A 26,234-nucleotide genomic window follows, 5' to 3' on the forward strand; every position below is an offset into this window, starting at 1 on the left:
ACAGATTGCTTTACATAATCGCGTACAGCTGGTCTGAAAATTCGTTAATATTGCTTACATTTTAGTCTTGTCTAGTTGATGATACATTCATCTTCGTTGCCATTGCTACTTTTATCCCGTGTAACTATACACAAACACAAGGGATTTAAATGAACTATTTATAATGATTCAACAAGCTGGGTAGGTCAGTGATTATAATTTTCTAAAAGTTCAATAGCTATCTTAGGTTGCCAAAAGTATGGAATTAAAACTGCTTTACTTACTTTTTTACGAAATCCTTAAATCTACTCATTTAGGTAAAGGAAACTCCAGCAAATGTATAGTACGCATTTAATGATGTCAGAGATTAAAAGTTATTTGTGCAACTAGTACTTTGCACTCGAGTTGCACATTATATTTTCCTACAGTTACCATAAAACAAATAAATTTATAAAGAAACGTGCCTTCACGTTGCAAATCTGGGATGAGCGAATTGGCCACTTTGCTTTCTCAAATCAGTGAGAGAACATGTACATTGTTGGGTAACTGTAGGAAAATTACATTAAACTATAATTTTTTACTATAATAACTCATATGATTTGAACCGATGAAAAATATATATGACTCTTTCCATCGTTACAACTGTGCAAACATTTGTTCTTCATATCTTAACGACAATTAATTGAATTTGAATAATATCTAATTTTCAATAATTACTAATACTTCCAAGTGCCAATGGAAATAAGCTGTACGGCAAATTGTGTTGATGCAACTTTCGTGAAACAGAAAATAAGGGCCAGCTATTAACTATTGTCAAATTACAATTTAAGTGAGAATTTAAACCATAATTGTTTAAACAAATGATATTATTTTGCGAATGGTAAAGAGACAAGTCAAAGGAGGGTTCACATTTTGATATCAAAAATAAAAAAGCAAAGACGAATTTGTAAATAATCAGAGGTAAATTGAGTATGAGCCTGTTGTTCAAGTCCTTTCTACTACAGGGTTAACAATCTCAATACACTATAAACAACTAAAAAAATGTATTAATAACTAACAAAATTGAAGAGAACGAAAATAGACTATATATAGAAGTAATTAACATATTTGGATGTAAAGTTACAGACTTATCACGGGTTGTTTCAGGAACTCTTCAATACTTTAAAAAGGATTTCTTAACAGCCAGTCACTGAATGATTTTATAAATATGCTTTGTTGATACTTATTTAATTATTATTATTATTATTATTAATAATTATTTAATTATTATTACTCTTGAACAGCTTCAAAAAGCAAATAAAAAAAATCCTCTTGGCCAAGAGTTAGAGATTGTGTCGCTGATGGGTTTAGTTAGTTAGTTTTTTTGTTGAAAGGAGTATAATTGGTATAGTTTTATTGAAGCACCATTGTCTATTGTTTATTTTTATAGTTCTAAGCTATTAATTGACATGACCAATGCAAAATTTGTATTTATTAATTTGGTTCAATAAATGAGTTATGAGTTATTTACATTATTAACTACCTTATTATAAACTTTCTTACGCATAACAACATTACTATTTAAAGATTTGCTCAAACGGAGATGCTGGTAACTTATTTAATGTCTACGAGTATTGTAGGGATGTACATCTTCATTAATGACCATGACGGGTAGTTTTTTTAAGAATAAATAACAAGAATAAATAAGTTCTAAAATATAAATGTTAATAACAGTAAAAATCTTTAATTTAATAAAAATAGTCTTACAATGTTCAAGGTCAGCTGAACCATCAATAATTCTAACTGTTTTATGTAATATTAACTAACACTTCTTCAACTCTTGAACAATAGCCCCAGACAAGCAATCAGTACTTAATTATTGATTGAAAAAAAAAAAAATAAGCTAATAGGATATTCTGGAGTTACAAAGAGTTTCAAACGCCCCGACAAGAAAACAACTCTAGAAAGTCTAGTAGTCACACGATCAATATGAGTATTCCAAGTAAGCTGTTGGTCAACAGATACACCTAAAAACTTAGTACTAACAGCTGTTTCTATAGCTAAAGATTCATGGTCGTCAGGCCTCAAAGAGAATACTATATTTTCAGTTTTATTTTTATTTAAGAGGTAGCCATTAGCTCTAAACCAAGATGAAGCTTCTTATACAGAGTTATTTACCAAATTATTTAAATGCAGCAAGTTACTGGAAGTGTTAACAAATGTCGTGTCATCAGCGTAAAGAAGGGTTCTACATTGCACATTATGAGGTAAATCATTAATACCAATTTAAAATAACAAAGGACCCAAAACAGATCCTTGGAGAACCCCATATCTCAAGTAAACCTCGTGAGACTGAACACCATCAATATACACAACTTGTCTCCTATCCTTTAGGTAAGGTTCAAAACGTTGCAATGCAGCACTCCGGATGCCATAGAAGTGCAATTTTGAAAGAAGGTCTGAGTGATCAAAACAATCGAAGGCCTCACTCAAGGCACAGAAGGTAACTTGAGCATAGGACCTCGCCTCAAAAACCTGCAAGATTTGGGAAATGAGATCGTCCATGGCATCCTGGGTAGTCCTGCCCCTTCTAAAGCCAAACTGAGAACTGTACAAAATGTAATTTTCCTCTAAAAACAAGATGATCTGATTGTAAACTATTGGTTCTATAATTTTTGACAGCACAGGGACAAGAGACTCAGGAAGAGTGCTGGCTATCTTTAGACACCTTCTTATAAACAGGACAAACCCTAGAAACTTTAATTCATCTGGAAAGTGTCCTTCTAGTAATACTATTGATGCAAACTACAAAAAGGGTAACAATACTTGGAATTATTTGCTTTAAAACATTATTTGACATTCTAAAGAATGTGTAAAGCAAACAGTCAATGCAAACAGTCAATATGTAATGCAAATTGGGAGAAAAGCAGAGCAATACTTCAAATGGACAGTAAACTACAGTTCTACGAGAAAAAAGACTCAACAAGCAATTGATAACATAAATAAACTAATTAAAATTAAAAATTAACATAGGCAGCGAATAAAGATATAGTTGACATTAACGATAACAAGGGTAAAAACACTTACGTCATCCTAGCAATAACGCCAATAACCAAAACTAAGAATGTAACATTAGACAATAGGAACTTACTACAGACAGTGAATAATAGAAAATATTAATATATAAATTAATAACCAACAAGAAATGAGAATAACAACATTAATTACGGACAGTGAATAACATAATATAAGTATGAAAATTAATAACCAACAAGAAATGCGAAATAACAACAATAGTGCTATGATAACAGAATGAAAAATATCATATGCTGAGCAAAAACAAGAACTACTTAGCAAATGTTCCCTTTTTGTTTTCCTTACTAACTACACTTTTAACCTTTTGCGGTCCATTAATGGTACCACCAGAATGAAAACTTTCACATAGCTTCACTTAGCACAACGCCAACCCTCCTTCTGAAAGAAGCAGTTGAACCGGAGAAAAAGTCGATTTGGGCAGCAATTTGACTCCGCATTCGGTGCAATCTGGACAGGCCACTGTAGTAGGCAAAAAGTATTGCCTGCGAGCGTCGCTGGAAAGGGGTTCTGGGGCGTGTTCCTCTAGGTCAATCAAGATCAATATTCCGCAGAAGTTCAGGGCAGTCGATAAGGGAATTGATCAGTTTGAATAGGAAAACCGCGCCAAAGATCATACTTATATGTATCAGTCTTATATGTAATGGTTGGATTTGTAGCTGCACCTCAAGCTCACTGATAGGTGTGCCCAAATACCTGAAGCCAAGCCTAGGTCCAAGCATTCTAATGAAGGGATCTTGTGTTCTTGCAAGCATTCGGATGTGACAAATCTGAAATGGAGACCATATGACAGAACCAAATTCCAAGATGGGGCGAACCAACGACTTGTACAGGATCACATGTGTAATTGGTGACTTGACGTTTCTCGTGTACTATATGAATCCTGAGAGCAATTGAGCCCTAGCCGTTATATGATCCAGTGCTGGGATGGGATAAGATTAGGAGTCATAATAATGCCCAAATCTTTCACTCTGTCTACTTTAGATAGTTTGATACTATTTAAACTGTAGTCAAAGTTGAGGATCCTGGTCCCACTTTGAACGAAATAACATGACATTGTGCAGTATTCAAATGCATGCCGCTATTCATGCACCAGTCACCAATGCTATTTAGAGATCTCTCATCTCTGAAGACAATCTTGATCCAACTCAGATCGAACCTCCACAAAAATCTTCAGGTCGTCAGCAGACAAAAAAGGAAACTGCAGTGAACAATCTTGCTAATATCGTAAACGAATAGGCTAAAAAGAATATGTACCAAATATGAACCTTGCGGTTGCGGCTAACACAATCTAGTGTTTCTATCATCACTATGCCTTCAATTCAATCAGGATTTCGCCCAAGGAAGAGGATGTTGTGAGTGCATTGGTTAAGTCTAATGAAAACCTTTTACCTTCATTTTAACTCCCCTTAGTATTAAAACGTCCTAAGGACCTAAAGGTGGTGATTATAGACTACTCATACAATGCTGAAACAGAGTAAAAACGGGAACTTCGATACGGAATATTTAGCTGATAAAAGACTATAGTAACTTAGAATTTCAGTTTGGACAGTTGGACATCAATTGCTGAAGAGTCCCAAAGAACGAATGACAACAAAGAGAGTTGTTCATATACTAACAGATCAAAGATCAATCAATATAACGTCCTCTGACCCAAAACAGGCTTTGAGCTTAGGCTCTTGTTGATGAAAGTGTCAGCTACTTCACACATTATAATGTATTACAAACAAAGCAGAAGGCTTTTCCCCCATGAGTTGAAATTGCCTTTGATTTTCGCCAGGTATAAATAACAATGTTGATTTCAATTTTTATTCACGAGCGAAGGTTGTGCATCAATGTGAACTACACGTTAGCAGGTTAGCGGGTTGAGGCAGTTAGCCAGTGCCAGTGCCCACAGGCGACATAGACAATCGATAGGTTAGACAACAAACAGCACACACACAGAGATGTTCGTGCCTACATGGCGGGTTCGCCACTCGCTTGATCGTCTAATCACACTCTTGTTGGATTTCTTTATATATCGCTCAACAGTCAGTTCGATTGTAACTTTTATTAAACGTTACACCGACCTCGTTTACATGACAGACGTGTTGAAAGCGTATTACGTGATGAGTGGTGTGACAAAAGAAAAGGGAGGGGGTAAGGGGTAGGAAGGTGAGAGAGGGATAAAGAGAGAACCAGCGTCAGTGAGGGTAGGGATAGAAAGAGAGAGAGCTGTCACAGCAAAACAAGACTGTTTTCTATTACACGATTTATTGCTCTTCCAAAATAATATAGGAACATTCCGACAGGAAAGACCACACAGGACGTCCGAAACACGTCGAAGGAAGGAGAGGATTGGTGGAGCTTGGGCCCCGCCCCCTACAAGTCATGGGATTGGTCATGACACAAGCCCCGCCTCTCCCCCCACCTCTGGGCGCTCCCACGAGCACGGCTGGCGCACTAGTAACCGTCCGAACGTCGAAGCGTACGCCGTCGATGGATTAGAAAGTCGGCTTTCCACATTTTCAGTTTAGATTTTAAGCCCCGCCCATTTCACCGCCGTGATTCACGAATATTCGTACGAATCTGTCGATCGTTAAAAGAGTGTCATCGTGGTTAAGCGAAATATCATTTCAATATCGGAACTATCGGGTATGACCGCGAGACAGATGTGATCGCGCCGGAGCGCCCGGGCTCCCAGGAACTGTAACGATAGTTTGAGACCTCGGTAGAGTACCACTCGGAGATGATTTGACGGTGTGGGAGACGAGAGGTGTCGGTTGTTCAGGGATGATCGGACGGTCAGAGGTGATGGTCTATCGGTGCGACTCGGACACGGCGTCGACCTCGTGTTCCGCCTCAGCCGAGGACGACGATGAGGTGCTCAGCGTCGGCTGTGAGAGTCCGCCCCCGCGGGTCACGGAGCCGAGGGTTCCTACCCTCAAGTTTAGCATAGACAACATCCTCAGGCCGGAGTTCGGTGGCGGCAAAGACTCAAAGTGTTCACCCATAGACTTGTCCAAAGAAGGGCGAACGGAAGCTCAAAACCCCAACCCGGCGGCTGCAGACTCTCAACAACCTCTCCTGTGGCCGGCATGGGTCTACTGCACCCGCTACTCGGACAGACCTTCCTCTGGTGAGTGTTGAGAAATACCTATCTACCGTACATGTAGCGATACAACCATATTGAGCTGTTCGGAGACATATCTGAGGCCGAACAGCGTAGCAGTTACCAATCTATCTGGGGATACTGGGGATCTGGGGTAGTAGAAGAGTGTCTCTTGTAAAACACAGTTAGGATCAAATGTGTTACAACAATATATTCATATGTATATTTTCCTAAATGACTACGGGTAAATTAGTGAAAATAGTAGTAGGAGGAGTATGTCTAAATACCTATTATAAGTTACCTATTATAAATGATCAGAAAATACATTATATACCACTTTGTTGGTGTAGCATGATAAGAAACGCAGTTTTTACGTTATTGCACGCGATTTTACTAAATTACCTAGGTGAACAGGTGCCAAACATTTTTTTTTATCAGAGGACCCGATATAATTTGTCTACATTTTTATGAGTTATACCAAAGTTTAGAAAGCGTAATGAAAATACTGATTTTATAGTTCCAGTAGTTTTCATTTAATTTTAGAAAATTAAGTAAAGCTGGTCACGTTTATTGATTAATTAAAGCAAACATTTATTTATAATCGATAACATGTATCTTAATATTTAAGACGAATAGCTCAATTTCTAAATAAATTTAATAAATACATTTATGTATATTTAGTATTGGAAGAACATACAAAATTTATTATACGTTACGTCAAGATTTGTCCTAGTATGCTAGAATGCTAGTATTGTCCTACTATGTCCTAAATATGCTATTCATATTAAAATGATCTAATAAAATCCATACATCTATAGTCAACCATTTAACTGTGATTGGAAATAGTGTATAACATAAACTGTTTTTCTTTTGATAAAAAACCAAACATATTATACTAGACCCGTGTATTAAGAATATTCGTACTACCGTTTAGTAATAATATTAATTAATTAAGCAGTAGTATGTAATAAGTTTGTATTATATAATCCGTAATCTGTAAATTATAATCTACAATCTATAATCTATAATCACGGACGACGGTCGCCTCGCCGCCGCCGGCCGCGTTGCAAAACATCTGTAAACACGTTTAGAGAAGACTATAATTAAATAATAACCGTGTACGAAGCAAATATTCAGCTATTTACTATATATTTTGGAAATCAATTTTCACTCTCATTACAATTTTATGATTTTATGTTAAAATTTAAATATAGCTTGTGATATTATGTTAAGTGATCGATTCTCCATTTCTAAACGTAAAAATAATGTTACCTACTTTGTTGGAGATTTATTTTGCAACCATAATTTTTCTTTTTATTAAAATTTCTACATTACAGTATCTATATTCATTAGCAACAAGCTATGATATTGATTTATAGGCAAGGTTATATTGTAAACGCTAATTCGCAAATTCGAATATTTACTAAATTATGAATCCAGAGAACCAACCAAATTGAAGGGTGTTCATATTTCACAAATCGAAGAATGTAGCAAATCAATTTCATCTTTCTGATTCTTATTTTATTCATAAGTTAATCGGACTTTTTTTTTTTTAATCCCAAAACTAAGCTATAAAAAATATCTTTTTTAATTGTGTTCATGCATCGAATTAATAAAAAAACACTATATTTGGAAATACAATAATCAAATGAAATATACGTGGAATAAAGTTTAGGGTGTTCCAATGTTGAAACGTTCCCTAAAACTGTCAATGTAAATACACTAGCATAGTGTCTAGTATTTATTGTAAATACGAGATTTTTTAGTTCATTTGTTAGAACAGTTATTGACGTAGCCAATGCAATGTTTTTTTGACTTAGTAAAGGACTTACGGCATGGAGGAAATTGATTTGTTGTTATCCATAATCCTTGGAAATATCGGCAAATTATAGAAATGTTCTCTTATAATATATAAACACGGTTATCCAATCTTGCTTTAGCTATCTTACAAAAAAAGCTAACAATATATTAAATAGAATAAAGTAGTTTTTTTGTAATTTAATCACAACATTTTTTCTAGTTTTTTGTTGTTTTCTGATTTGTTTCCGTTACACAAAAGTCTTGTATGCAGCTTGAAATAAAGTGTAATATCTTTCCAATTTAATTGGATGTTTTGTTTGAAATTTTGACTATATTTACTTTGATTGGACTAACCAACCGAAAGAATTCATTACTGCTACTGGATCCCAGATTACTTTGTTTTTTATACCAAGAGAAGGACCAATTTGATCTTAGAAGAAACAGCTGGTCGGGACAAATGACATTTTAAATGCCGAGGCGGGACACTTCTAGCATGTGTTAGGGAAGTAGTCCTTGTTATAAGGGTACTCTTGTGGGGGCGTTTAATGATGGGATAAATTATGTTACCATGTGTGAGTGAAGCTGTGAAATATTAGGCAATACATTGAAGGCTAAAATAAACATATAGTTTTATCAGTATACAGATTGTATTTACAACACTGGGAATAATACGGAGATATTTAAATTTATAACTCAAAACACGATAAATTATATATTTAATTTATTTGTTACATCACGGCAAAACAATAATTACATAAAAATAGAAACAATCAGATGACAAGGCATAACTAACAAAACATAACGAAACAAAACTATCAGCTAAGAATAATAATATTAAATACTAATGTTACAATATTGTGTAAAATGTAATATATTCAATGAATAAACACGTATAGCGTAATTCGTTCTACAACTTTATCTAATGAAAATGAAAAATTGAGTATTATTTTATTATGACTATGAACTAATTTACTATTACCAACTAACTACTGAACCATTAAAATACATTAACCGTTGGTCGTACACCAATAAACCAAGCCATCTATGCGAACTATTTATTCACATTTTTATGTAACATATAATGCAAATATGTTTCCTGGAAGGCTAAAATCTTGAGACAGTAAAAAGAATGAATGATTATAGAATAAATAAACTTTTAGGTTGTCTTCTAAATCGCGATTGTTGTCTTATCCTGCAATTGAATTTTATATGTTAGGCAGAATTTTAGATTGCTTGTTCTTCGCAATCTTTTCAAACATAAATGAGCAGTATAATCCTAAACTAGACAATAATAAAACTGCAAAGTGTGTATCCATAAGCTTTGTTTAGCATTAAAATCCTTATTGAATTATGTTTTTAATATTTGAACGAATATCCAAACATGTATGCAAATTTAACGTGGTGTTTTTGATGTCAAATTTATTCGGGTTTTGAAATATAGCATTGTAAACGGCTTGTTTGGTATTCTCTCGAACGGGTTTTAGAATAAAATATTTTTATATATTTAGTAAATTAACATTGGTTAATTTCTACTTTAATGTTAACTACTGATGCCCGTGTACTTGACTGTGTATTGTTAAAAAACTTACGTTTGAAAATGTTTTTAGATTTCTTAGATAATATTAGACGATTAAAACACGAACAAAATTCAAATATTTTACATTTTTAATTACTGGCAAATGATAAAATGCGAAAATTAAACGAATGGTTACGAAAATACCTTAATTGCAGACTTAATATTATAAATAAATAATAATAATGAAATAGTGCATACGATTAATAAATATATACAATTGGAATTGTTATAAAAGTTAAATTAAATTATGTTTCTATATTTATATCAAGTACATGGTAAGAAGACAAGCGTTTAGAAATGCATATTCTCAATAAATTAAACCCAATAAGAAAATGTAAGAAATGTATCTATTTATACCATTTAACAGGACGTGTAACATTTCTCCGATTGTCCTTATAATTATTAATTTTGTAATTGTTAACATTTACAAATAATTAATTGATCATTTGTTTTGTTCAATTTACTTAAGTCAATAGCGGTTACGGATTAAATATGAACATAACTTTTAAAAACATTATCAGTACTTTTTTGTACTTTTTAACCTGTGAGCTGCACGGAAATATATTAATTAATACCCCATTTCGTATTTGTAATAAAAACATTTTCCTTTAGTTTTGAACAAAGGTCTTGAATTACAAAAATGCATTCACAAAATGATCTTAAATATACAATTTTTTACCGGCCAAGGTAAATTAATAACGCAGGTATCCTTACCTTTAAATAAAATAAAAAAACAATCCTAATAAACAATGATTAAAATTCTTACAAATTTTCTTACAATTCATTAATACATTTGTTTTAATACAAAGTAGGTAGGCATATAACTATGCAATATTACTGTACAACAGCTATGAATTTTTCCATTGCAATGAAGTAGGAAATTGCACATCTAATGTAATTATTAATTAAAATCTTTTAATGCTATCAACTATCCTTATTTAATAACAATCAAGTTAATAAAGGTCATTAAACATTAAAACTGCCAGTCAAAGAGGAAGTGACGATTTACACACCACACTGTCTGGTTATAGAGCGAAGCGAGGGAGCGTAGACAATTTATGTTGTGGTGGCAATAAAATTATAACTTAATTGTTTCTATAATTAATTTCAAGACTAATGGTAGAAACAATTAAGACGATTGTCATTCTAAGCTCGCATATTTATGTCAGAATTGTAATAAACAGACTTAATTGGTGTTAAGAATTGTTTGTAAGTAAGATAAGATAGAAAATATGAGAAAGATGGCGTTAAAATATAAGGAGTAAATGAAAAATAGTGTTTTCGTCCGTTAATTAATAATTGCACTATTAATGGATTCAAGGGTAATTATTTTATCTTTGGTTACCACGACATGTAGGTGATACTGTTATTTGATTGTTCAGCATTAGTATCAACCTACTTACTACTAATTGTCCTACAGCATCTAAGCAAATTTCAATTCTTGTAATTTACTAGTAAAGAACAAACAATTATGTCAGCATTAGTAACGAATACAAATATTGAAAGAAACTACGCGAGACAACATGGCGCATTCACCATTTGTAGTAGGTTGCTTGATTTTAACGTTAACCTTTAACGTTGATTAACTTTGGAATTACTGACGGTTTATGGACTGGACTGTTTTAAGAGATTACCATAATAAATGTTGTAAATTACCATAATTTGAACTTTAAAATAATAGAACACATGTGAAAGAATAAGGTAAGGTATAAAACGTAAAATATCGCATTTTCTAAATTGAACTATACCATATAATGTACGCCATTTTGACATAACATATAATTGTTCAAAGCAATTTGAAAGAGTGGTTTATTAAAATAAATTTTGTACCTACAGAACATAAATCGACTTTTCGCTGGCTTGGATATTTTCTGCTGTAGATTTTTTCGCCAAACACAAAGATAAAGCATCTATTTACTAAATATGCCAGCCCTTAAATTATTCAATACTGTATGAAGAACTTTTAAGATAGTGACATTTTTAACATTTTGATATAGAAATCGAGTCTACGAATTTTTGTTTAACTAAATATCCCAGAAAACAAATGCATATAAATACTATGAACGTCTATTTTAAATACTGTATAAAGTACAGTACTTAAGCTAATAAAATGTTGAACTTTAAAAAAAAAAAAACGAGTCTATTAAAGTAACTACCTTTTAGCGTTGATTAAGTTTTAGTTTGTGAGATATCCTCAGTACAGACACTGTTTTACAGAATGACCAATGTTAAATATCCAACGCTAACTTAAAACGAAGATCATGTATAGACAAATAAATTATTCAAAATTATCAAAAGAGCATTTAATTATTCTCAGATAAATACTCAATTTTCAACACGTATATACCGACTGTCGATCTCCACACTGAACTCTGGGATCATACTTTGGGGTTCCATATTGTGCTTATAATCAGCTGTTCATGTTGTTCAGGTTTGTTTGTGTATGGGATGTCATGATTCAACTCGATTGTAGTCGAAATTAAACCATCTGTATGTACACAAGTTAACATAATTTGTTGTTTTTGAGCTAAACAGATGTTGCATCTACTATTTTCAAAATTTAAAGTAGGTAATTGAAATTGTGGGCTAACTCATATATAGAAATGTTTTTTATAAACCAATCAGTTAGCACAATTCATTACTAGTGTGTTAGACCTACGTTTGCCCCCCCCCCCCCCACCTATAACTGACACCCTAGCTGATCCTACAGTGATGTGGGCGCTAGAAGTCGCATGGGTGGGACAGTACGGCTTTTGTCCTTATAATGCTACAGCAAAGCTATCCCCACTGCAGTCAAAACACCTTCGCTATACAATAGAGTAGTGACAGGGACTACAAAAGGGCTTTAGCAGCCACAAACCGCTATTCTACTGTGTGTTCTGCGTTCTGTTGGCGTACTAGTGATATACTACAATAGTGTGGTAGACAAATATTACAGGGATGGCGTTAAACCAGGAGCTAGCGAGTAAATAATATTGTGATAATCACGTCGGCGGTACAGTCCATATTCTGCTAGCGTTGAGAATTAACACCCTTCAACGCATTGTAAACTACACACGACTCACTTATGAGAAATAAAAAATATCGTAAGATGTATTTTTTGTTAGTAATTACGTTAGTGATATTGAAGATTACTTGTACATTACGTTGGGCTGATATATACATCATATATACTGGAACTGGAACTACTGTAGTCCTTCCATAGTGACTAAATCGCATACAACCTTTCTTCATAGGTACCCAACCTCGAAGTATAAACTTACATTTTTTTCGCGTTAGTAAGTTAAGAATAAAAACAACGTGTTTCAATAAAGCCACAATCAGTTATACTGTAGAATACCGTTTACTCTCTTATAAAAATCATGCATGCCAAACAATAAGAACGTTAACAAACTTAATAGTAAGCTGAAGGTTTTTTCATCAGCAAACAACTATGGAAAAAAATATGGAACTACAATTAATCGTGGTTCATTCTTTGAGAGGTCCATTAAACTAAAGTATGACACGGTTAAGCAAATAATGGCAACAGCTGGTAAATATAAAGGTATGTTTACTTAAGTATCCATAGTAAATTAATTAAAATAACAATGTTTTTTTTTTTTTTTTTTCTTCTAACAAAAGAGGTTGGCGGCCTCTTTTAACCTTGCATTTGCCCGTCCACATAGACTACAGATCTGTGCGTGGAACGTATCCAGCAAAGCAAGGGGTGAGCCGGTACAGTACAAAGGTGAACTGTACTGATAAAAGTTTGTGGCAGTGACCAGGATCCGAACCCACGACACTTCTGCCTTGGGCCCAAAGTCCGTGACGCTACCAACTGAGCCACCGACTCACCAAAATGTAAAATGTTTAAAATGCAAGTGAATAACTGGTGAACTTATTAATATCGAGTGAGGTTACTAATATCGGGAAATTGTGGTACCATTTTACTCATTAAATTTACAAATGCCTAAAATAATAATGACTTGTATTTAGGGTTGCTTTAGGGTAACATCGACGATTCAAACCAAAAGTTAAAACTGAATTAATCTTAACTTAACAAATTAAATGTTATATTAATAAATCAAACTATTTAACTTAATAACAAGAGATTAATTGAACAAATGGCTCTACTCAGTGATTATACCTACTTTAATCTTCCCTATTGTTCAATTTAAATATGAAAACCTACTTACGTCTCCAGCAGTGTCAAATAAAGGTTATTTTTCCTTTATGCTGTACATGTTTCAAACTATGGCAGCTCACATTCAGCAGTTAATAACAAATCATATAAATCCCTGAAATTAAACTAAAAAAATAAACGATGATTTTAGAATATTTACAAACCCATACACAGACGGAATCATTTGGTGCATTGTAATTGCAAGTATTAACAAGTATTGGCGTACGTAAGCGTTATTTTCCATTATGGACTAAAGCAAACACTTATTACCAATTTAGCCTACCTTTTATTCTACCTGTGTTAAAATATAAATATTGCTTACCCTAATACTCTTGTTTTGGCTATAACTTTAACAAAGTCATAAGTATCAAATCCAACTGTTGTATTGTGTTGAGTAAACAATACTATGGAGTTTAGCCAACTTTGCAGAATAATTAGTAAATCAACTGCTCTATTGTCTGTTATTATACATGTTAACGCATCTTTAACATATCACATAACACATCTTAAGACAGGAGGGTTCCACCATACAGCTAAAACAAAATCTAGAAATCCAAAATAATCCAATCTCGGTGTTAAGCATTCCACTTCAAAGCGCCCGACAAGTTTCAACAACGTATCTTCTCGTTAGGTAGCTAAATTAAGCTCTAAGAAGCGATAAGCCCTAGTGGTTCGGAAGCGTTTGCGTAACCACCGTTTCCAAACAGGGGCAACTCCTAATTGGATACTAATATCGGCTAATGAAAAGATATTTAGAAGGTGGAGATGAGGTAAGAACTGGGATCAATTAGAAACGACGATAAAGGCGGTGGAGCTAACTAGAAGTGATGCATGTGGCATCAAAGTGGGGACCAATTACCGTACAATAGCGGTGAGTGCCAACAGTCGTTGCCAAAACACCACATAACTCAGAACACCACTATTTCGGGTCCGGCAGCGGCGAGTACCGGCTACTTATCATATGCGTCAAAGGAATCGCTGTATTTTTAGTTGATTTCTTCGCGTGCAAAAAATTTGATTGCCACAACTTGTTGGTGTAGTCAAGGTTGTAGCTGAGGAGAAATCTCAACGGCTTGGTGATATGGTCCCTTTATTGTATTGACTTCAAATTTGTGATTACCATAAATTGGTGATATGGTTAGCTCAGTTGATGAGAAGAAATTGCAACAGCTTGGCGATATGGTTTTACAATCCAATACCGCTTTGTTGTACAAACATAAAATGGCTATTGCTAAAGAGAACCCCTAAATTGTAGGAGGTCCACAATACAATGTCCCTTTTCTATTTTTTGTAATCAGAGTAATTATAGTTGTGTTGTTTTTACCCTACCCTTGTGTTGTGTTATACAATATGATTTAATCAGTGAGATGTTCTAATCAAATTGAAATCTTAAAGATGAGTAAGTAGGAGCGATCTTTAAATAAGAGAATTAAAATTTTCGATATTATTGTTCTAGTGCAACTGTCCTAATGTACTTAATTGAAATTGCGCAAATATACTTAGATTTTATTGTAATTGTTGTTATGTGTTCTACACCCACTAAAGGAAATAAAAAAGACAACCATCACATACTTAGTATACTATACAGTGATTCGTTATTAAACAATGATAAGTCTGTAAAAGCTGATCCGAGTCATATCTACAGGCGTGAGTTGATCTATCAGCGAATTAATTAGAGAGCGTGTAAAATGTGAAACTTCATTCGCATTATACAACGATTTAGGTCCAAAGAGTTACAAAATGCAAATTTTTGGGCCAAACGATAAACTTGTCGCCCATACACCACGAAAGCTACTCTAATCAGATAAAAGGGCAGATATGGTGAATGCCCGTAAGTGTCTGCGCATAAAGATAAAACCCCACCCAGCTGTTCGCACCTTTGGCCATCTGAAAGTTTTCATTTCCATTTCCATAGTTCAACATTGCGCTCCCGAGTTGCTTTTGGTCGTGGATCACGATTAGATTTGCCGATCAAGATTCCTTTCTAAGTTGCACAATCCGAACGTACACCAGAAGAGTTATTAACAAATTAGGACGGACGTGCTCCAATGTTGTTATTTGATCTCCGTGTAGTTCCAAAAACTTTGGCTTTTGATTGGTTAGAATGTAAAATGGTAAACTAATCTGATGAGAGGTTTATGGATTGGTAGGTAGATGAGGAACTTTAATGTTTGAAAATATTGATTGCTTTAATCAAAAATGCTCATAATACAAACAACCAAACCTTTATTAAACAGCCAAAAGAATGACACTATATTAAAAAATACAACAAACATTCCATAATAATATAAGGAACAACTAACTGTGTTAGAAACATTTCTAATCATATATTTTGGGAGGAGTTAAAGTCTAGCATTGGTAAAGTCAAAATGTAGAATGTTTTAAAGGCCCAACCTCTTTGTCCTACAATAATAGCACTCATTGATTTATTGAGGTTTATTTAAAATCTACTCTTTGGAGTTTTAAAGTGAAAACGCAGTACAAAACAAAAATAGCCTTTTTGGAAACATGTATTGATTTTTGCCGTAACAAGTAAATATTTAAAGTTTACTGTAGAGGTATATTCTGCAGTATTATCTTCAGGTATTAGTATAGGTGTACCTATATTCTTACGACGCCGGCATATCATGATATATAATGTAAAGTTAATTTAAATGAACTGAATAAAATGCTTTCACCACTCCTAACAGAAAGTAGCTCTTCAAGACGGAAACTCTTTTTGAAAAGATAACAAACATTAAAAAATAATATAAGAAACAATAACTGTAGTAGACAAAGTTCTAAACAAATATTTAGTTTAAACAGGTGTATGTATCCTCTTTTACGTTCGTCACACACAATGTGTTTAACACACAACACATGTAGACTTATACACGTATTTATCTTCCGGTGTATGTTCTATGTTCAACCTTAGATTGTATACATTACTAATTGTACAAGAGGAAACATACACCTGAAATAGCCAAGAAATATTTACTATATGACAATTACAAAGGATATTGGGAGGTGAGGAATACTTGTACTAATAACGTATAAATCTAGGGAGTAATAGTAGGAAAATGATGTTTGATTCTACTCAGATAGGTATATGTTGTTGACTACACAAAATAAACTTAGATTCTAGAATTTAACTTTTAATGGAGTAAAAATATATCATCCAAAACTAGAATCCAATGTAACAAAAACTCTCAGCAAAACACTGAATATTCTTATAACGTCGCCGACAGCCAATGGGGAGAGTTAGCTAGTTTGGTTCTTATGCTACCGCAGGTAAGGCAGGTATTGATTCTACCCCAACTCGTTCCCTGACCCCCCTTCGACCCCCCTTCGACGGTGGGGTCCATTAATGCTCACGCGAATTGAACCCCATCAATTTATCCAACAATACGCCGCACCGCGCCGTCTAATTCGACGTCCACAGAGTATTACCTTACAGTTACCCTCGATGCCACTGAAAATATCTTCCTGGCCTGGACAAGTTGTCACGAATTATTTATTTAATCGATTTTATTTCTACACGTTCCAATGTATCTGCTGTTCGAACTCAATTGTATTGTGTTGTGCACTCTGCAATGGTTTTCTACGAGATTCATTTTATATGTATGTTAAAAGCATTAAGCTGTGAACAACTGAACAGGGTTTCGCAAAATAAGAGTGATTTAGGTAATATGTAGAATAATAATAATGTTACAATCAATACATGACTTCGTGTTATGATTGGCCTTACATTAGTTTAAAGAAAAGATTGATGATACAATAAATTTGAAAAACATAGCTTAGTACAAACGTTAGAGTAATTTTCTATACTACAATACCTATATTGATAACTAATCAATTTAGTCACAATCAATCAATTGACTTCATTTTGTGATAGATATCACATTTGGCTGGTTTTAAAATGGCTAGTAATATAATTTGACCAAATTGATAACCTTTTCAAACGACTCCAGTAAATTACCATACTACAATACCAACGCGCGTTGGCGATGGCGTTGTTTAATGTTTTTTATATTACCTTTAATTAGTTTTGCTTGGACAACTTCAATTTCCTAACGTTTCTCAGTGTTTTAAACGACTAAGAGTCTTTCAAAGAATCAGGATGGTTCGTATTTTAAACGAGCAACATAATTCCTGTCATTGCGATTTAGTAGTTTTGTAGCCACAATTTTCACAATAATAGTTGCGTGCATCTAGTAATTTTTACCTAGGTATCCAAGCAGTTCATTCAACTATAATTATCAGTCAATCGAGCCTAATCGTATCCTACCCTTAATTATTACGTTACAATTGAAATGACAACCTTCTACTGTAGTGCAAATGGTGGATGATTGTTCCAGCTAGTGCAGTATAATTATGACAAGGAAATCTCCTCGTTAAATATTAAATATGCGTACTGGCCCCTTTGTTAAATTTATTTTTTTTATTCATAAAATCTATAGTCTGTTGATAGAAAAACTAGCATTTGTATAATCAAAGGTTATAACAATAGTTATAACGAAATTTCGTTAGTCAGATTTGTTAACTAAATGCCATGTGCTTCAAAACTTCCAATACATATATTTTATACTGTATAAATTGTATATACCAGGTAATGAAACACAACTAACTAAGCAAGTGCGTATGTTTGCAATATATATCAAGTGTACAAAAAAGTGGATTGTAGATAACACGAATTGGTTAAGAATTCATTGCTTAGGTTAACATGAACCATGCACGTTGTAATATTACATCATGAGAGGCCTAAGTGGTTTTTGTGTATATTTAATATATTTAATCAGATCCGAAAAAGAGGGGTTAAGGCCCGTATCAGCCATTTTCTTAGTTTAGATTTCTGATGCATTGATCAAACATTTTCGCGTTCCCCCTTTTCTCTAAATCTCTAGAACCTCAGTATATAAGCTGCACAAAGGAAACTATATAATTTGAAATTCATACGATCCCCGATATCTGTTACATTTTTTAAACGAAATTTTCTTTTAATCTCCAGCCTTCTCAACTGATTTTGTTTAAAAACTTGTTATTTTCTTCTAGTTATGAACAATTTACAAAATACTATCAACGTAAAGATTAATTTAATAGGTATTGCATAGAAAATAGTTATTGTTTTATTAGTTTGTCTTTATACATCAATTAGTTCTCATCAGATCTATGTTAGGTCGGATATATTTTTGTAATATAACAATCTAATTTTACTTAAGGAAATTATTGATTGAAAATCATTGTAAATTTAATCTTCAATCAGCTTTTTTTAGTTAAAGATTTTTAATCAGCCGGCTAAATTTCAGGAGTTTTAACAGTTGGACAAATGTCGTTATTATACCGTGGTATCGCAGTCAAGCCAGCATATTGAACAATTTTCAACTTGGATTAATTTCCCCTGTATGCAGATATTTACAAAGCATCAACGAAATTATTTCAAATGAAATAAAAATCCTTCTTTATTGAGGTGAACTTATAGGATCTCACGGTACTTTCTTACAGTCAACATCTCATGAAAAGAGGAAGGTAATAACATTTGGCTGAAAGGATTGTTAGTTTCTGAGTTAACCAATATTTAAGAAATCTTCTGTGGAACTGTTTGTGTAGCTAATCATAGACTTAAAACGCCTTTTTTGGGGACCAAATATATTTGGGAAGATATATTATGGAAAGTAAATAGAAGAAAAGTCTTATAACACTTAAAACATATATTTACGCTTATACTGTTACTCATAAGACGGTAAATATACAAAAAATATACCGATTACCATTTTTTCTTATATTTACCGTCTTGTGAGTAACAGTATAAGCGTAAATATATGTTTTAAGTGTTATAAGACATTTCTTTTATTTACTTTCCGTAAATTTAATAACACGTACAATGCTGATCAAGAAGTTATTTAGATATATTATAGCATCAGATACAGATTATCTTTAACCATGGCTTCCTCTTCTGAATGAGTAAAAAAACCAAACCAGCTGATACAAATGGACATGCTACTGACTATGCTCACTCACAATATTCTAACCGTTAGATCTGTAAGCACTTCACATAGCCCAAGATACTTGGAGTTTAGCATTGAAATTAGTTTTCTACAGCGGTTAGCACTTTCAATATCTCGGTAAGCAATAGGTGTTAAAATTAATAAAACATTGTATTCATAAAAAAAGAAAAGTTTCTGAACTTCAAACCACCGTCAAATAAAGAAAAAAACAACAGGGGGCTTGAATGGGTTAATTTGCAAACAAGTAGATGTAGGTATTTTGTTGCGAATGTCAAAAAAGTCGGAGGTTCTATGAGACTTATCGTTAATGAAGACATTTGTAGATCAAATACGAGTACCTAACGAACAATGTATTAAGTTTCTGGAGGCCCTAAGAATTAAAGATATAGTATTTTTGGGCGTCATTCTTACTAAACATTAGTAGTAACAGACACTTACCTTTGCCTTTGGGGAAATTCACGACGCCAATATGATCAGATAGATGGTTTAGAGCCATAGTTTTAATGCTCATTGCCTATATTTTTTGGGGTGCACACTCTCAAAATGCCTGGACAACGGTAGTGGTTTATTCTACGCTACAATATAATGTGTGTTATAAATTTCGCGCCAAATATTCATCTGTGTATCTTCCACAGCTGTTCCTATAGGCTCAGTCCCGTGATTTAACCTCGAACAACAAATAAATTAAATTAACATTACTCACGGTCCACAGCCCTTAGCCAACCTATCTGATAGGAAGGGTGAGATAAAATCAGTTTTGCTTCATGTTTAACGAAGCGGACAATCAATTCTTTCAACCATCATTTTGATATTCAATCTTCTGCCTGTGATGTATCTTGTGGTGTCCCAAAACGTTTGCATTCCCTCAGCATCACAGGGTGTTCAGAAACTCTTTGGAGCTGCGGGGTATTTGAGGTGGATTGAGAATGTATCAGCGACATAACAGATCTAGAATTACGAAAAATTCGTTTCTTGACGATTTCCAGTTCTTTTGCCTTGTAAACGTTCGGAATAAGGGATTACCTTCTTTGCTGTTGACTTAATCTTTCCCACAAGGACATATCTGGAGGGTAGTTGGTCTAGTGATTAGAGCGCGAAACCTCTATACAGGTGTCGTGAGTTCGAATCTGGCCAATCGTCTGAACTGTAACTTTTATCTAAATAATACTCGGATTTCTTTGATATCAGTGATCTCCATTAGCTAGAAACCAACCTTAAGTTTTACACTCTACTTCCTAGAAAAAATAAATCCATCTGGTGATAAAAAAACTTAATATGTATTGAAAAACTCCTTCACTTGCTCGGTTTGAACTAGGCTATATTTTTCTAAAAAACAAATTGCCAAAATTGCTTTGAGCAAGTAATGATGTTGATTTTATACTATTTAATATTTAGTTGTTTATAATGAAATTTGTTTGTTTTCTTAGAAAATATATTTGTAAATGGTAATTTAGTTAACATAGAAAGAGTCTTGGCGGGGTAGGGACATAGTAATTGTCTATTGTCTATACCAAGGACATAGACCTCAGCCAATCACCGATCTCGTAAACCAGTACCTGCGCAGACTAGCTTTTCCTTAGATGGGAATTAGATCTTGGCGCTTGTGGCCATTACAATATGCTGGGATAAGACAGAACTTTGCCGCCAACTATATAAAACTGGCTTAGAAGGTAAATATTTCAATTGACAGGATTTATTTGATTTTTGTGGATAAATTTGCAATCAGAATTATGATAAAGATATAATCCTCCTGGTAATATTAAGTAGCGTCTACTCGACATAATAGCAAACATAATACTAAAGCAAACACGTCGTTCTATCTTTTCTAAAAGATTACCTAATACGATGAAAAATTAAGATTCCAACATACCGTATAACTATAACATATCAACTAGATTTTACACTGAAGTTAACTTTAAAACTGACCAGAACCGTTTAAAGCATGTAGCCGCCCATCTTTATATTGCACATCGATAGTGAAATGGATTTTTAAATTCCTTCGGGTCGCTGATTACAAACCAAAAAAACTAATTGGCCTGTTAAATTCACATGCTTAAAATTTTGGGATCTTCCAACCAGAGAGTAGTGTTCGATTGTAAGATATTTAAAGATGATGATCATGAATATTTTTAAATTACTCTAAACTAAAGACTTTCAACCGATTAATACTACTTTTGTGTGATATTACTATACACAAATGTGTATAACAAAATTAAAACCCATTATGTATAACTTTTCTTGTTAGGAATGAACAAACAACCATAGAAATCTAAGATTTTCATACAAATCTTTTGAAAGAGCTATAGGAGCATTATAAATGTGCAGATAGGTCTACAATATTAGAAATAGATCATTTCCGAGATAAAATAGAATAACCTATCATGGACATCTTGAAACTTATTAACATTTCGTAAATCTGCGTATTTACTAAAAAACTTCACCAGCTGCATAAGTTACTTGTTCATCACGTACATTAACTTAACACAGTAACACTGACGTTAATTATTGTACTTATACCTACAGTTCAATGCGTAAATGTTATCTGAATGAATTGTAACCCAATTAAGTGATCATTCGAGGTCAACTGGCATAGTCTTCTCTTCCTCGCATCGTGAAGGCCGTTGAGGACTTAACTCACAGTCAATTATAAGGGCCTTTGTTGATCTGCTGATGTGTGTGTTGTACTGTGAAGTAATGTCATTGATTTATAACTCTTTCTGAAGCACGTTCGTCAGAGTCCAATACTGCAAGGATCACGTCTGCACTCTGAACAAGTGTTTGTTTATGATTGAATTCCAACGCTCCAGTTGTTTAACGTTTGTACTGTACCTGCCAGGGAGTCTGTTGTTTTTTGTGTCACAAAAGCCTTAGTACTTAAACTTAATGTTTACAATACCATTAAAATACACAAACACTAGCTGTAACCGCGGGCTTTGTCCCGTTTAACTCCATAAGTGAGCTCGTTCGCATGGCTCAATCACTTCCTGGTTGAAGTTCGTTCGCTACGCTCACTCACCTTTTGGTTGCAAATTAGCTGTTGTCAAAAATAAAAAAAAAATATAGTGCTGCACTCTGTTGGTAATCCTTGTAGCTTTAATGCTATTGAACATCATAGAATATAACCAACTTGTTTAATTGAAACATCTGTTAAGATTCATTAATTATTATCCATTTAAATATGAGTACTCATTAGGTTAACATGGAAAACTCCAGAGCCACTGGGGCGGATCCCGAGAGTCTGATCAGAATAAAAACCACTTAGTTTTCCTATTTAATGCCTTAAGAATCAGTGTACCAAATTTAAGCCTCCTAGGTAAATGGGAAGTGGGAGAATTAGTGATGAGTGAGTGAGTGAGTGAGTGAGTCAGTGAGGGCTTTGCCTTATATATATATATAGATACCCTTAGATGTGTGATATTCGGGCGACGATCTTATCATCGTGTCAAAATTTTTACAAGAGCGACCGACATACCACGAATTTAGTTGGTGATCATGGAAGCCTATCTATAAAGAATATCCATGCTTGTTTTATAGATTTTAAGTTAAATATAAGCCTACACTTTGATAGATAGGACAAGAATATGGCGTACTTATAGGCCTAATTTTTTGGTTTGCAATGTAATCTTGGTAATTGATTCTTTACAATATTGTTTATGATTATCTTTTATGGTTGAGCCCATTTTTCATTCTCTAATGAAGAATAACGTGCATTCTCTAGATATCATTGGGTATAAACTCTATAACTAAAAAAACTATATTAAAAAAAAAAATTCAAAAAGTGTTGATTTAATATGTAATTTTAAAATGTGTTTTGAACCACGAAACTTAGGCTGTAAAGATACGTATATAGAGATATACGCAATGTATGCTAATATTTGTTATTGATCATCTAAAAAAGGAATTTATTAAATACAACAAAACAATTTTTCCTCCTTCCCTTAAAATATACTGTAACACCACAAACTATATAAGAAGGTTTAACGATTTAGACGCCGATTTAGGGTGCAGCCTTAAAACCATCCACAATTAATTGTATAATCCCCTACATTAAAAAACAACTTCCCAGCTGTGAGTGGTTATGTCTTTTGATGGGTAACAAAAAATATGTTTAAGGTAAAATTCAGAGGATAAATTAAAGAGGATAAAAAATACACAATCTGCTAAAGAAATGTTTTTTTTTTTGCAAAGCTCAGTTTTAATATTAAGATACACACTTGCTCAATCCAGACGCATGCTAGCCTGCCTTAAGGTCTTGTTCTGATTATTCAGCGCTAGTCGTGTGATACGTATAAATTAATAGCGCCCAATGTATGATGATGTATTTCGCGCCAAATATTCATCCTTGTATATTCCACAGCTGTTCCTACCACAGACTGCTCCAAGCCACATAATACCAACCTCGAACAACAAATAAATTCAAATAAAACTACTGACGCTGCACGTCTTCTTACATATCTTATTCTCTACTAATGTTCAACTTAATTACTCTAGTAAATCAATGTATTCGCTTTTTATGACGCATTGAAATAACAAATATTACAGTGATGAACACCAAAAATGCATATGCAGTAACGAATGTTTTACAGGAAGTCGACGGCAATAGCCACCTCAAGGGTTAATTAAAACCAAAGTTGCGTGGAAGAAGTAGTTTGCATTCGCCATTATATTCGATGATGTCTGTAGATAAGGCGAACGAACATCGAATAATAAACTACACAAGATGAATTGCGAACGTGACATAAACAATAGCGTGCCGTGAAGAGAATAGTTAGAGAATAGTGACTGTACGACGTGGGGTGGTCCGGGGTACATCATACGTTTAGGGATTTACCACTAACGTACTAGAAACGTGGAGCGGTGTGGGGTACTGACTAAGTACATTTTGGGAATCACTACAAGTGCTGAGGTGATTTAAACGTCTAGGGATTTACTAGAAATGTGGGCTGGTTTATGGGTACTTGATCTATTGAGGCATATACTTCAGGTTTGGGGTAGTGTGGGGCATATTGTACATCTAACGATTAAATAAATTCTCATTTATTACATATGTGGGTTTGTCTGGAGTATATTATACATTTGAGGATCGACTATCGGTGCTGGGGTGGTTTGGGGTACTTGATATATTTAGAGATTTACTACAGGCGTGGAGTTGTGTTGGGTATGTTGCACATTTAGGGATTTAATACAAAAGTGGTGTGGTGCGGGGTACTTGGCTCGTTTTTGGAATCACATATTTGAGGCAATTGAAACATTTGAGGATTTATTAAAAAACTGGGGTGGTTTATGGGTACTTGATATTTTTAGAGATTTACTACAGCTGAGTAGTGGTTTTGGGTATATGATCCATTTAGGGAATTAATACTGATGTAGAGTGGTGTAGGGTATTTAATGAGGCCTCAAAAGAGTTTCTAAAATTAAATAAAAATTATATTTCCACTGTAATAAAACCCCCAGTCTAGGTTGACAACATTACATCTAGACAACTCATGCCAGTGTGCTCTAGGTTGCAATAGTTGAAGTTTACTACGGCGTTCTAATTGCATTGCCCTTGACAATAACTGCGTTACTTCATACTTGATCGGTTCGCGGCGTGGTTTGCCAGATAACTGAACAATACTGCAATGTGTCGCACACTTCTTATCTCAACTGATAGCTTAACGTTCTGGTTATTTACTTGAAAAACAATACGTTAATTAAACACCTGATATATTGAAGTGATACGATCATTTGATTAAACCTCAGAAATTCTACATGAGGAAGTTCAGAGTATATTTCTATAATTGAATCAATTTTGACAGAATTTGAGGTTCTCCCAGTTTGATTCAGCCAGTTTCTTTAAAAATAAATTTTTGAAATATCTTGGAATAAAGATTTGGTAATAGTGTAATCTTTCCCTATTAATAGATTATTTTTTACTTGTCAGTAAGTAGGAAAATGATTCGATGGATTGTTTTGGACATCATTGCATGTTGTAATATAACTCTAGCGTGGAGCATAGCTACAAGCATATAGTAGGTACTCCAAATGAAATAGTTTTCATTTCCTAAATTTATTTGTGCAAACATTTTCTTTGCGGATAAGTATTTATAACATGTGTAATAATGTTTTGTATCATTGTAAAATAAGATTACAGTACCGGTAGACCTGTACCAATCATTATGTAGAACATTATTAACTAGGAAAAGTATAATTTGTTCTTTGGAATTAAAAAATATACTTCTCTATATGTATAAAATATGCATTTGAATTTTGTAAATATCAATAAATGTTCACGAAATGATATGGAACCGTAAGCCAGTCCAACGATTTGAAAGAGGTAGAAGATTTTTAAAATCCTTCTTTAATCTAAGCATTCATTTAAGTTCACTATATTGGTATTAAAAGTAAAATTTGATTATAAATTATATAACTCAATACCCTAAATATATATTTTATATTCATATTGTAATGCAAATATGCACTTGCGTAGTGTTAGTAAAATCACAAATCCTTAGAATATGTCATGTGATGTGAATCTAATTTAAAATTACTCCCAAAAGAGATATTGAATGTCTAATAAAATTCCTTTAC

The 26,234-nt window shown here is 33.6% G+C and overlaps 1 protein-coding gene across 1 annotated transcript in view; it reads left to right on the forward strand.

Annotated features, from left to right (window-relative positions):
* Positions 1-5,823: 5,823 nt before the first annotated feature.
* Positions 5,824-26,234, forward strand: part of LOC128998906 (homeobox protein engrailed-1-B-like) — a 57,458-nt gene continuing 37,047 nt past the window's right edge. The window contains exon 1 of the mRNA XM_054425262.1: positions 5,824-6,169. Within this exon, the coding sequence (XP_054281237.1) occupies positions 5,824-6,169 (346 nt within the window). The remainder of the gene's footprint in view (positions 6,170-26,234) is intronic.

This window comes from Macrosteles quadrilineatus, unplaced genomic scaffold (assembly GCF_028750875.1).
Source record: "Macrosteles quadrilineatus isolate MER2022 unplaced genomic scaffold, UCM_ALF_1.0 Scaffold_7__1_contigs__length_78375512, whole genome shotgun sequence".
Taxonomy (NCBI): Eukaryota; Metazoa; Arthropoda; class Insecta; order Hemiptera; family Cicadellidae; genus Macrosteles; species Macrosteles quadrilineatus.